General features: G+C 24.6%; 1 protein-coding gene across 1 annotated transcript; it reads right to left on the reverse strand.

Annotated features, from left to right (window-relative positions):
- Window positions 1-8,592: 8,592 nt before the first annotated feature.
- LOC108552559 (pyruvate kinase) lies at window positions 8,593-13,840 on the reverse strand. Its single transcript, XM_017907171.1, has 7 exons — window positions 13,565-13,840; window positions 13,225-13,402; window positions 12,280-12,498; window positions 11,340-11,515; window positions 10,068-10,298; window positions 9,327-9,549; window positions 8,593-8,807 (listed from the first exon to the last, which is right to left on the reverse strand). Exons 1-7 carry the CDS (start codon window positions 13,838-13,840, stop codon window positions 8,593-8,595), a joined length of 1,518 nt encoding a protein of 505 aa, XP_017762660.1.
- Window positions 13,841-15,424: the final 1,584 nt, after the last annotated feature.

Consider the following 15,424-nt stretch of genomic DNA (forward strand, 5'->3'; position numbering starts at 1 on the left):
TAATTGTATGAAAAGAATGTAAATAAATAAATGTAAATTAAACAAATGTAAATTAGCTGTAATGTACAAATGAAAAAGTGAAGCAAGGTATTGCACCAATGTTATAATAAAATATATATATTATATTATAATTATATAAAATTATATAAAATTTAATAATAATTGTATGAAAAGAATGTAAATAAATAAATGTAAATTAAACAAATGTAAATTAGCTGTAATGTACAAATGAAAAAGTGAAGCAAAATATTGCACCAATGTTATAATAAAATATATACGTTATAACGTTTTATTATCGTAATATTCTTCTATATATTTATTTTTATTGTGTAATTATATACTTAGAAGAAAGGCATAATTTACAAATTTATTAAAATGATTAATATGATTGAATTATATGATTTATAATAAATAATGTTTCTTTGAAGAGATTTTTCTATGAGTTTTTTGGGGGGTTTTGAGTGAAGCGATGAGGGAAAATGGAAAGGTAGATGTCTGAAAATGTTTTCTTAGTATTTGTATAGCTTTTTAGGAGATTATTATGTTTTGGGATACTTTGTAAATGTGATGAAAAAGAATGGACAGAAGATGTCTGATATAGTTACTTTAGTGATTGTACAATTTTTGGAAGGAATTGTATTTTTTTACTTTTGAGAAATATATTTTATACGTGTTTGATAGAACCCAAAAATTTAAAAAGCTGTCACCTTAGAAGCCCTGTGATTAAAATACTCACTATACAATTACCACGAGTCTCCCTTTCTGTCCCTTACCTTTTCCAATCTAATTTAAAGTATATTATTATTTGTTTTAAATAACATAATTGTTAGTAAATTATTTCTCTGTTGCAATTTGGTATATTTCTCGCTCGTACCATGTACAACCAAGTCAAAAAATATTCATACTGTCAAAATGAAAAATATTGGTACTCATACTGTAACATTAACGTTAAAGTAACACCACATAGTTAGAAAACTCAGTGTATGTGAGAAATCACACCTAATAAACTAATTTGAAGCGAAATAAAATATATGAAAATATATAAAAATATTAAATATAAAATAGAAATTTATTAAGAATTGCAATAATCAATAATATAACTATAATATAAATAGCATAAATTTCTTATTGAGTTAATATTTAATTTAAATTTCGAATAATGTATATTAAAATATTTATAGTTTTCTTAATTCCATAACTAGCTTTAGATCACGGGTAATATAACGAAAAAGAAAATCAGAAAATTTCGAATATGCCATAATGTACGAATTTAAACACGAAACGCCGTCTCGTCAACAAAATTATTTTTATTACTTTATTTATCGCTAAACGTTGGTACATATTAAATTTGAATTTTATTAGCATTTAAGGGAATAAGCGAGCATAAGCAAAATTGAATAACGATGTTTATTGACTAAGTATTATCTTCAATGGCAAAGGCATATAAATATTAAAGGTACCATGCTATTTGCATTGTTATCAGGGTGTGTCATAGGAGTAGTTTACCCGTTTCCATAATTCAGCTTGGCACTGCTCCGGGTTTTATTTTCACGTCTTATTACTGTACTAATACAGAAGAATTTATATACAGTCCAGCACAGAGATATCTGGCAATATATAAAACGTATTATTATGTTTATATATAGTTCATTTCATTTCGTGTCAACTGTGCACATGTGAAGAAAATTACTATTTAATTTTCAATTAACATATGTGAGATGAGTAATTATTTTAATAAACTTATAACATTTCAACTTTATTATTTCAACATTTTAACAAATGAATATTTGAATACGTAAATGGTATATATTTGTAAAAACATTTTTAATTTTTAATTTTGTAAAACAATTTAAATTTAAATTAAAAGTTTAATATTACTATTAAACACGTGTATAAATATTTTTTAGGTGAACAAATTTTTGGAGCAGTATTAATATATAATAACAAATTAGTAATACTATTAATAAAATTAATAATACTATTATTAGTAATACTAGCGACCAGACTCGAAAATTATATTTTTATTGAAGATATAAAAATTTACTTTTTCTGTCATGCAGTATTTAAATGGTAGTAAAATAATAATGATATACTAATAATATTATTTAAGTAATATAATAATAATATATTAACTCTATAAAAAAGTAAGTAATGGTAAAAAAATTTAAGATGATTTATTTTTAGATATTTCCTTCATTTCTATAATTAAATGACATAAGCGAGAATTTCATAAAATTTGAACTTATATTTATTAATTCCTTCCAAATTACAAATGACTTTTGCTGGTGGATTCGAATAAGGAAATAAAATAAAAAGAGAAATATCATAAATGAATAACTTTGATGGTAATGCAATGAGAGATTTCTTTCTTTATTTATCTATTTTTCATTTTCTCTTTTACCTGATTTTCGAGAATTTTGAAGCGCAGACGGTGCAAAGCTTCTTTTTGCAACTCAATTTCTCGTGAAACTCGAAGCTTTCTTAAGTTTGGAGGAGCTTCGAGGTTTCGGGAAACCGACCCCTTTTATTGTGCATACGAAATATATTTGAAACAGATGATCAAATTTGACATGGTACTCTTTCTGAAAATAATAGAAACTCGCGTGAAAATAAAAATTCTTTATATGTGAAAAATTACGAAGTTGTTATCACTTTCCTTTTTGTTAGAGGTAGGTAATAAAAGTTTGAGGAAGTTTCGAGGTTGAAGTCAGCGTATATAATAAATCAGTCTCTATTTAAACGTTTGACAAATGCAATAACTGTTCTTGTGAAATTTCAATTTAAAAAGAAAGTTTGTATATCTACCTTTACAGGATATTTTTTCACTTTATGATATTACAATTTTCAAGAAGAAACATGTAAACGAAAAATATACTGTTCATCAGTGGCAATTATTAAGAAATAAAAATTGACTGTGATATAAAAATCAAAATGAAAAGGAAAAAGTTGTATAGTATACTTATTTATACCAATACACTTGTATACTGTATTGTTATTAATATATTTATTAATATTACATTTGTTATACAAAATACACTACTCATCAATGGCAATTATTAAGAAATAAATATTGATTTTGATTTAAAAATCAAAATGAAAAGGCAAAAGTTGTATAGTATACTTATTTATACCAATACACTTGTATACTGTATTGTTATTAATATACTTATTAATATTACATTTGTTATACAAAATACACTACTCATCAATGGCAATTATTAAGAAATAAATATTGATTTTGATTTAAAAATCAAAATGAAAAGGAAAAGGTTATATTGTAAACGTATTTATATTAATATACTTGTATATTGTATCGTTATCAATATATTTATTAATATTACATTTGTTATACAAAATATACTGATCATCAGGTAATTATTAAGGAACAAAAATTGACTGTGATTTAAAAATCAAAATGAAAAGGAAAAAGTTGTATTGTATACGTATTTATACCAATATACTTGTACATTGTATCGTTATTAATATATTCATTAATATTACACTTATTATTAATTTACTTATTGCATATTGTACCTATTATTAATATACTCGTCACATCTTTAGTGCTCTTGAACATAATTTACCTATGATAATTGTAGTATTGTTTATAATATTATAAACAATATTACGTTTGTAAGAATAAACATATAATAATGTACGATAGTCAGACAATATTACAACTGAAAATAATATAATAAATAATATCATTTGTCAAAAACGATCAAAATCTGAGTAAAACAGGTTGTACAATAAAATTTAAGATTAAATACTTTATTTTTCTTTCTTTCACTATATTACATGCATCAGGTTTATCAAGATTTGATGAATAAGGAATAAACCTTAGACCCCATTCTCAGCAGGGGTTCAATTACGTTTCAATCGCAGGCAATGAATGATCTTAGAAAAGACTACTTGATTAGCTATGATTAGAGCACAAATATACGCTATACTGTAGCTAGTAGAATAATATTTCTTTTACTTTCGCTGGTTTCAGTAATCAAATTGACGATTCCAGTTGATTTTCATATAAAAGCGATAAAAACATGGTAAAAGACACTTTAAATTCTTCCTTCTTCTTCGTACATATAATTTTTTTGCTTCGTTCTATTATATTAATCTTTCGTAAATAGTATTCGTATTATAAAAAAAAATTAACCACTATTTATGAAATTATTTGCATTAGAAATTATTACATCAACTATTCATTCAATTACTTATTTAATTATTTAAATCGTTTATAAGTAATTAAATAAGTAATCGGATGAGTAATTTATGTAATAATTTTTAATTACTAAATTATTAAATACTTAAATCTTAGATGTACTTAAATATCGTTAATTATTTAAATCGTTTATAAGTAATTAAATAAGTAATCGAATGAGTAATTTATGTAATAATTTTTAATTACTAAATTATTAAATACTTAAATCTTAGATGTACTTAAATATCGTTAATTATTTAAATCGTTTATAAGTAATTAAATAAGTAATCGAACGAGTAATTCGACTAATAATTTTTAATGCAAATAGGTAGTATAATTAGTTTAATGTATCATTTGGAAACGTAAAATTTTTAAACAGTTTCGCAAAGAATTAAGACGTTTCCAAAAAGAATTCAAATAAATATTAAAAATATAATATTTAATGTTTAATATTTGTTATGAATATTTATGCTTCAATAATATTTCATTAAATTAATAACATTTAATTGCGGGAAAAGAATAAATATTTTATACTAATAACATTATGCTATTAAAATATATGTTATACTGTTATCCTATGCTATAAAATACTATTTATTATATACTATAGTACTAGATATAGTATTGTATTTTAGCTGGTACCATATAAATATACAATACAGTATTTTGTTCCAAATGCTATATTGTTATACTGTGCTTTTGTATACTATACTATTGTGATATGCTACTATACTGTATTACTACAATATATACCATAACATATATACTATAACATATGTAACCATTATTTATATTCAACCAATTATATGATCATATAGTGACAACTATACTGTGTAACATAATAAATGTATACTGGTATACCGTTATATCACTATATTATTATAGTACCTTAATATGAATTATGTACTATCGTATACTATACTGCTATAAGGCTATTCGTTATATTATTGTACTACTGTGTATTATACTACGTACACTATATATAGTAACTATATTCCAGTATTGCATACCATACCATTCTATAAAAGCATTTATCCAAATTTAATTATTCCTCCATTTTACATCACATAATTGAACTGAATTAATTAACTCTATTGTTAAATAAACAATAAACAAGATTTTTATCCCCTATTTATAATTTTGTAATACATCTGTCCCAAGCCCTCCATAAGATTACTTTTATTCAGAGCCATTACTGTTATCATAAATTTAAAAAGCGACTAAACAGTTACTTGAAAGTAAAAAGACTAACAATAAGTCTAATATTTATTCTTAAATTAATTATTTAATTTTGTATTAGAAAATAGATTTACAAAACGATTACTTTTTCTAACCAGAAATTGAACTTAGCTAGATATTGATGCAAAATTAGGTCTACGTTACTGGAAATCCAAGCAACAATGTAAATACCCAAGTATAAATCATGGTCCTCTCACTGTGCAAAGACGTATAACTGAGAAAGTGTAATCGATAATCGAGCATCACGAGAAATACAAGAGCGTATAAAATTACACTCTGACATTAATGTTAATGTCCACTTGAACATCTTGGCTGTTAATGTCTGAATAAACATATTTCCCCGCAGTAATAGCTAAGTTAATTGAACGCATATACCGCAACAATAGACCTTGATGACGACGAAAAATAAATATAATTTCCAATATGTACTTCACCATTACCTACTGAAAATTTGCACGCTATTCTTACGAAATGGCTCACACCAGTTGAAGCAATTTGCTGCATTGTCATCTCTGTATATAAATTTATTACAACATTATACATAAAATTACGTAATTTAATTCATTTTACATGATATAACAACATAATATAAATTTATATATATATTTATATAATATAATATAATCATATTATATGTAGTTTATTTACTGATAAAACCGTGAAATAATGATGGAACAAGATACATCAAACATAGTATAGTAAGAAAGATATAAAGTAATAATTATAGTAACTTCAAAATAATTAAACAAATTTTTGCGTATCAAAATGAATTACTGATCGTTTTAATTCATAATTAAATTTGTAATTAATACAGAATGTAATGGTACTTCAGCTATATATGTTATACAATTGTACCTATACAAACATGGAGACACGTTATCTAATAGTCAAAATTATATTGATAGTAGGTTGCAATTCGTTTTCGTAATCGATAACATTCAACATGCAGCACAAAAGACGCGTGATAACACGCTTAATGTGATTCAATACAAACACGAATCACGACCCCTACGTTTTATCAGACCACCCTGAAACTTTGCAACGTGTAACTGCAATGTGTAACACCTATTTAATCGTCAACTGATAAGAGGCTGCAATGGTTGTAACAATTTCAGATAAAATGTACGTAGAAATCGTACTTCTACGAAAATTTCAATAATTTTGATCTTGACTGACAATGAGATATATAAGTACATACTTTTATGACGATACAAATCACATAAAATTAACATAATGTAAAATAGAAATGTTTTGTGCGATTCTTAGTCGATAATTTTGTAGTTATTAGAATTCACGTGATTTTAGAATATCGTTAGTTTATATAAATTCAAAAATATATTTTATGATGTTGGTGTAAAATTAGGTTTTGGATTGGTTTGATTAAGTTAGGTTAATTTGATGTTCTACAATTTTTTAACCATATGAGAATATTTTTCTCATGAATTAATAATTATTACCATTTGGACATATTTCCTATGCAAATGTAAGCACATAATTAATTTCTTATGCTACATAGATATTTTATACAAATATCGTACAGTATGTCATACTTTGATACGATTTCTATTAGTTCATGGCAATATTTGATTTAGATATTTCACATCTGTTTCGAGAACTTATGAATTATTGCAATTTATCGAGGGTTACCTTCTTTCTGAAAACGAAGTACAATTATTAAAAGCCTATTTTTCCGATAATACTAATTCATTGTAAAGCATATTCGACATATTTAATAGAAAAGAGATACGATCCAATCTTTAATTAAAATGTCTGTTAACCAAAATAAAATAAATACGCAATTATAGAAATTTTTATTTTAATTATATTACTCAAATGTTTTAAGAAAACAAAAGTGTCCATTTGAAGAAGATATTATACCTTTTCGATAAGTTTTAAAATATCTATGTATGCGACATGTGTATGTATATGTATGAAATACAAAACACAAATAGAAATTTAATTAACAAAACTTTAATATCTTTTTTCAAATATATGTAATTATATACTAATTTGTTAACATAAGTATAATTATATTTCAATAATCATTAATAACGTGGAAGAAAAATATTAAATAATTATAATTGTTAATATTATAATCATAATAGAAGAAGCAATATATATAATTATATACTTATATTTTAATAATCAGTAATTAGAGTGGAATAATCATTAACAACGTGGAAGGAATATATTAAATAACTATAATTTCACATATTCCACTATACATAAATATAACAGAAAATATTTTTAGCATTATATACAAATAATTATTTCAAATTTCACTCTGTTGGTCCCTATTTTGAAAAGTAAATTAATATTTGTTAAAAGACACACTGGTAGAATAAAGAAGTGCTTTTCACCTGAAATAAAAGAAACCAAATAGTATTTCAAATATAAAACATGTAACAGTACGAACTTTATAAGAAAATAAACTTAAAATTAGTACAAAAATCAGACAGTGAAAGTAAGTGTTTCATAGAAATTTTGTGGTTACAATTACATTCGTAATTCTACATATAAACCTCGAAAATTTGAATAATATTAAATATTAAATACCATTTTTCAAAATGGAACTCATATATTTCTTTTCATGTATATTATAATATAAGAGAATAGTGTACGAGTATAGTGTTTATGTTACAATGTAACTTTCAATCTATATACATAATGTTAGATTGAAATTACATTAAAAATGAAAGTTGGACATTGAAGAACCATAGATTTGAGTGACTTCGTGTCAAAAAAAAAAAAAATTAGGAAAAATTTCTATATATAAATAATTCCATTTTATTGTAAATCATATAATCGTTGCAATAACAAACGCAGTAAACATTATAATTGTAACACTGTTTTTCAAATAATTCATAATTTCAATAAAATATCAATATTAGAAATACATATACAGAAATTTCTAGCTGTGTATTTTAATAATATTATAAATGTTAAATTGTAATGTTAAATTATGTGCAATTTAAAAATTTGTTGGAGGAGAAATTATTAAAGGCATAATTAAAAATTTCTAATTTTTACACTACATTTGCTAATCACGTTTCCTTAATTGTTTTAACTATATTCTAGTCGCATATCCTAATTCATATCGTTACATTATTTATTCTAATAATTTATTGTCTCGTGTATGTTGGAAGAACGTTTCACCAGCAAGGCTCGAAATCCTCGATTTGGTTCTCTACGTGTCCAGGTGATACGTAAATTATGCGCACGCAATTTGTGAAGCCAATTCCTTGACGCCATCCACTAACCACCACGACTGGATCACCAACCCTGATGTATCCTTTTCTTCGAAAAGAATTAATACCGGATTGTATTCGTGCTTGTATGTCTCGGGCCCAATCAGACACAGCATCCACTGTATTGACAATTAAATAAAATATAATAATTTTTATCGAAGTCATTTATTTTTTAAATTTGATAGATAATTTTTTATTATAATTAGTTAAAATAATTACTTATTTATATATTATAATTTACTTTAATCAGTATTTACACGTTTATAATCATTTATTATAGTAATTAAAATATATACTATTAATAATTGACATTATTAGAATAAATATAATAAAATATATATAATGTATGTTTTATAATAAAATAAATAAAAACAAATATTTATTATAATAATTATATCATTAAAAAAATTTTGTATTATTTTTGTATTAAGAACATTTGTAATAATAAATTTTAAAAAATTTTTTATTATTTCTTTATTAAGAAGCTTTTTAATAAATTAAAAAAAATTTGTTATTATTTCCTTTTTAATTCAAAATATTTTAATAATTTTACTAAGTAGAATGTATCTATATGTAAATATAAATGTTTACTATAAATAAATAATTGGCCAACGGGTATATATAACAAATACATTTACCTCTGTAATGAAGGGGGTGAATACCACAATATAATTGCAACCATCTTGCGACTACTCCATAACGAGTAACTGCAAGAATCGGGCATCTAGGGCGATACATGGATAACAAAGCAGCGCTACGTCCAGTAGTGGTAGTTACGATAATCGCAGCTGCGCTTGATTTTAAAGATGTCTCTACTGCACCAACGATGATCGCGTGTAAGGGGTCTAAAGGTATTGGGACCTTATAAAAAGAATATATAAATGCAAATTAGCTGTAATGTATAATCAAAAAAGTACAGTATAAGTATAAAAGTAAAATGAGCCACGGGGCAAGTCGCACCGGGTAGGTTTTGCATCCAACTTTTTGGTGCAACATATTATCTAATAATATTTATAATATGGGAAAGAGAAGAGTTTGTTTAAAAAACGTAAAATGTTATAAACATATTTGTTATTTACGTGCACTGGGTACATACAACATTAGTATGTTTTATTACAATTTCTTTATATGTCAATCGTGAACATTTGGTACATTTCATACTATAACAAATAAAAATAAATCAAAGAAGAAGAGTCGAGATTTGTAAGGAAGATTTAAAGTAAAATTTAAAATTAAAGTTTCTTGCCCTCGTTACGCCGTTAACACACGCAGCTTCGTCGTAGTATTACGAGGATTAAAAGAAAGAAACGATTTTTTAATTATCTCATATTATAAAAAATTTGATTATAGTAATATAAACGTGAAACGTGATGCACTACCTTATGGCTTAATTCGTCAAAAATTTCCTTTTGCCATCGAGCGCTTTCAGCTTCTCTGCATACTCTATCAACGTCTTTTAATAATTGAGTACTTTCTTTCATATTTAAACTTCCAGTTTTAAGGAAAATCGCGTCAACTCCGTTTAAAACAGCATTCGCAATTAAGTTCATATCAATATCTGGAGTTTCATTGTTGCATACTTGAAATCCAAGTACGATTGGTTTTCCCATCTGAGAGAATGGTAAAAACAAAATTTAGATGAGTTCATGTTATTTTTTATTCATTATTAATTATTAACTTATTATTAACTAATTATTACTATTGTTATTATTACTATTATTACTATTATTATTATTACTACTACTATTATTATTAATATTACTACTACCACTACTATTATTGTTGTTGTTATTATTATTATTATTATTATTATTAACTTAATTGTCGACAATTCATTTATCTTTTTATGTAACCATAACTTACTTATAAGTAAGATCTACCTGTACATACAGAAAAGGTTTATTCAATTTTTCATTAAATTGAAGGACTGTAACTCTTTTGAGTAAATTCTTAAAAATAAAAATTTTATTTGGAAAATCAATAATAAAATAAAATATCTATACTATTATCTAGCTTCTTTCAAATCATTTCTTTCTGATATGTATAATTTTTATTTTCTGATATATCAGGCTAATATGATCAATTTGAAATTGACTTAAATATCATATTGAACTAATATGTGAGAGGTTTGTGGGTATAAGGATAAGAAGACAAAGCCAAGGTTTACTGATAATACGTTTAATTAAATTAAACAGGAATAGTCACACTCTTTTCACTCGTTAAACACTATTCATGTTCTCCTCGTTCTCACCACGTGTCGCATGCACGCATGCCCCCTCTCCAACCTACACCTTCCTTTGTTATCGCCACTTCCACTTGCACGCTATCTTTCGTCTCTCTCAGTCTCTCACCATCCAATCTCACATAATATGTATTTGAACTAAATATTTAATAAGTAATTAAATATTAAATAAATAAAATTTGTTAATTAAATAAAAATATATTTACGTCTTAAAAATATTTTAGAACTTCTTATGTAATATTTATATTAATAACTCGATCATTATTATAATTACGTTATTATAGTCGTAACGAAACAGTACTAATCACTCCTGCCATATCACATAATTGAATTGCATAGAATTAATAAATCTACGTTAAATATTTAACATAGATATTTAATAAATTTGTTAAATTATAATTTTAGTAACCTTAATACACTTCGCAATTACTACTTTCTCGACTAAAAACAGCTTTTCACTTCCTACGTCTACTTCAACGCTCTTTCTGTCAAGTAGAATGCCATCAGCAGAATTCAAAATCTCGTCAAAATTTTCTATACCTTGCTGCGTTGAAATTTTCGCCATGACACAAATTCGACTAACACCTTTAAAAAAGCGGATCGGTGCATTCGTTATGTATTAATGACATTATTTGGATATCAAAAAATGATGTGCATCAAAAATCATGAATGTAATAAATGTATAGGAACTTTTACTAAAAATGATAATAATGTAGGAGTAAATATAAAAATAGAATTATTATTATATAATTCTATTAATTTAAAATTTAAATAATTATTTTTTATTAATAAATTGAAAATAGTTATTAATAAATACAAAGAAAAAATTAAAGTATAAAATATTAAATAAAATCTAGCCAAGATTCGATTTATTCTAAATCCACAATTTATTAATAATAAAAGAATTATTAATAATCTAGCTTCAAATATGAAATAAAAAAATAAAGAATTTATTGAAATAAATAAATAAACTATAAGTGATATCATTAAATAATTTATTAACAAACATAATTTATTTCCTTTATTTAAATTTATAAAAAATTATTGAAAAAATTCATAAAGTTATAATTAATAAAAGAAAACATTATTTTTTGTAGTACTTTTTATTTAACAAATGAAATTATAAAGGAAAATGGCGTGAGAGTCCTTTTACCGCCTTTTAATTTAAGATGCTTGTGTCTCGGAAAGAAAGAAAAGAAATTCAAATACGATCTAGATATCGATAGTTTCAAAGACCACCAACAGATGTCAGTTGACCCAAAATCCCACCGTCGATAATTAGAATTTTACAGTTATTCTGAACATGCACAAATTATAGATCACTCGAAAAATGCATAATTCATACCTACCAATATGTTTCAAGCGACTTTTAATACCGTAGATCATCTTCTCGTTACGGGTGTGATTCATTATAAGAAAATCACATTCCAAAATCGAAGCCAATTTGAGATGTTTAGTGTCCTTTTCCGATATTTGTGGTAGTGAAATTACCGAATCTAGTAATTGAACCAATTTGTCATCTCTTACTATTCCACCTTTGATAACTTTACAGGTTACAGCTTTCTCGTCTGTATTGAAAGTATTATAACTTTTATTAATATCGATATTCACACAATTCTAAACTTTTTGTCGTATTTTCAATCATATTCTTGACTTTAGAAAATTTATACATAATCATTTTTATTTAGTTTTATTAATCTGCATATAAAAAACATTAACATTTTAAAAGTAATACTGCCCTCAAAACCGCATAAACTTAACGCTATCAAATGATAACACGTCATGTATCCAAAATGGTAATTTAACATACCCTAAATTTTTGCTAACTTAAAAAGAAATGATAATTATTACTTTCAATTAAACTTTCATGTGAAATATTTCCGAATGAATATTTTACATATATTTTTTCAATTAACAATAGTTCACATCACAGATTAGAACTAATAAATATATATAATTTAATAATGTCCCAAATCACAAGTAAGTGTCTAATCTAATCTTCAAATATAAAGGAAAAGTATAAGAAAAAATAATTTTTAAATGACAAATTTAATCAGATGTAAAAAACTCATTTGTTTAAATGACGTTAATAATCGTGTAAAATAAATTTTTATTATTTTTATATAAAATAAATAATTATACAAATACATGTAGAGGTAACATTTTCTTAAACTCATTTTTATATATTGTGATCAGTGATAAACATAACTCTTAAATAGAAAGAAATAATTAAATGTAAAATGTATATATTCTGTTAGTCCTCAATTTATCAATATAAGGTAAAAGTAACTAACGAATACAAGCGACTTGTAATAACGCAGCGCCTCGGTCGATTAGTATTCTATCCCCAGGTCGACATACACGAGGTAAGTCACGGTAAGAAATCCAGAAACATTTGGCATTCCCTGCACGTTTTGTCATATCGTCTGTTACCAATTTTGCCATGTTACCTTCCTTTAATTTAGCGTAACCCTGTAAATATAAATACACGGTATACAAAAATATAAAAATATGAAATAAAAAAAATAAAATATGTAATGCAAATTAAAGGAGATAATATTATAAGATAAATATATTTAATTTTTCGTCACTAGAACCAATATTAATTTATGAAATTTCAAATAATAGTCGTACTATACTCGTCTCATCACTATGGAATGAACCAGTTCTTATCTCGGGACCTCGGAGATTCATTGCAACTCCTAATGGATAAACCTCGCTCGTGAATTCATACATCTTATTTCCCGCTTCTCTAATAGATTGTACAGTGATTGCATGCCATTTCTCCGTTTCATGAGACATATTCAAACGAACTATATTTGCACCAGCCATCATCATATTAACGACTGCATCAGGGTGAGAATTTCTTCTTCCTATACCAATTATACAGAATATTACACGATAATACATTAATTTGAAAAATTTAATGAAGGAAATTTGATTATAACATTAAAGAGAAGATACAAAATCCTTCCTATTTTTATTTTGATTATTCGTATTTTAATTATCTATATCCTCTATACAGATCGTAGATAACATCGGGATCTGCTTTCAATTAATAGCCTCCTCTGTGTTAACATTTCGAAAAAGTACATAGTGTAAATTGAAGAATAACTTGTGATCACTCAAACGTGTATTTTAATACCATGAAGAAATAATATACAAAAATAAAAATATTACAATATTTATTATAAATGAGTGAATAATAATAATTGATAAAAAAGGAGTTTGTTTTACAAATCAATGTTATTCACTACAAACATAATTCTAGATAACTGGATTTAAAAAAATGTAACTTTCTTATTCAAAAAAACATCTGACTAAAATTTAAACGAATATCTTAGAATTACTTTGTAATCATTTCTTATTGTAACTTATTTTTATTAACAAATAAAAATGAAACAATTGCATACTTACCCAATGTAATCATAATTCGTGTAAGCCTTGGTAATTTAGGACTGGAATTAATATCAAGTTGTATATTGTGTTCAAGACGTGTATTTTGATATGCTGCTTTTCCTTGATCATCTGTTATATATTGATCTTCAAGATGTATCATCTATTCATTGAATAATAAATCAATTATATTTATCCATGAACATAATAACATAATTAAATATAAAAATAGTATTAATTGTAAAAAGTACCCATGGCATTCGGCGGCATGATTTTATCCATTTAGTTGCTGGTGCAGTATCATTAACACATAACATTATGGAATTGAATATAAGTTACAATTTTGTACGTTTCAAGACTTAAAAATATGCATTTGATTTTTATGATTTTGTATCCATTTTATTATCAATTTGGTAAAGGTTAGGAAATGGACGGAGTTACATACTGCAGTTATGAAAGAAATTTGAACACTATATATTCTGACTTCACTAGTTTGAAATTTAATACAAATTCTTAATTAGAATTTTTAATTTTGTTAAAACCTATCGTTAAATTTAAAATGAATTTTTAAATATTTATATTAGTAGATAAAGTAGTTTTATAAAAATTATTAATTCGCCTATTTTGTACGATAAAAATTTACTGTTATAAATTGCTCAAATTTTAAATATTATGAAGAAATAAAATTAATTTATTTCCGAATTAAATTTTAACAAAAATACATGTATGAACACAGTCCTTAGATATTAAGCGGAGAGCAGGTAATTATACATTATATAAAAGAATAAAGATTTAAGTTTTTTTATTTATAATATTCAATTCAGATAAGAATTTAACATTCCTTAATTTGGACAAAGTAAATTTATAAAATATCTCACAGATACTTTACGACATTTCTGTAAATAATGTAAGCGTTTCCTTGCAACATTTGCTATTGTACTTTCTTTTCAAAACTTATATATTACTAAAATATCCAAATATCCAATTATACATTACTAAAATATTCAAAATAAATATATTTTCTTTATTTTGCATTCCAACAAATGGTTTCATTTTGTACTTACCACTAATAAAAAATTGTTCACAAATTAAAGGAAT

This window comes from Eufriesea mexicana, unplaced genomic scaffold, assembly GCF_001483705.2.
Source record: "Eufriesea mexicana isolate 0111107269 unplaced genomic scaffold, ASM148370v2 scaffold7107, whole genome shotgun sequence".
Taxonomy (NCBI): Eukaryota; Metazoa; Arthropoda; class Insecta; order Hymenoptera; family Apidae; genus Eufriesea; species Eufriesea mexicana.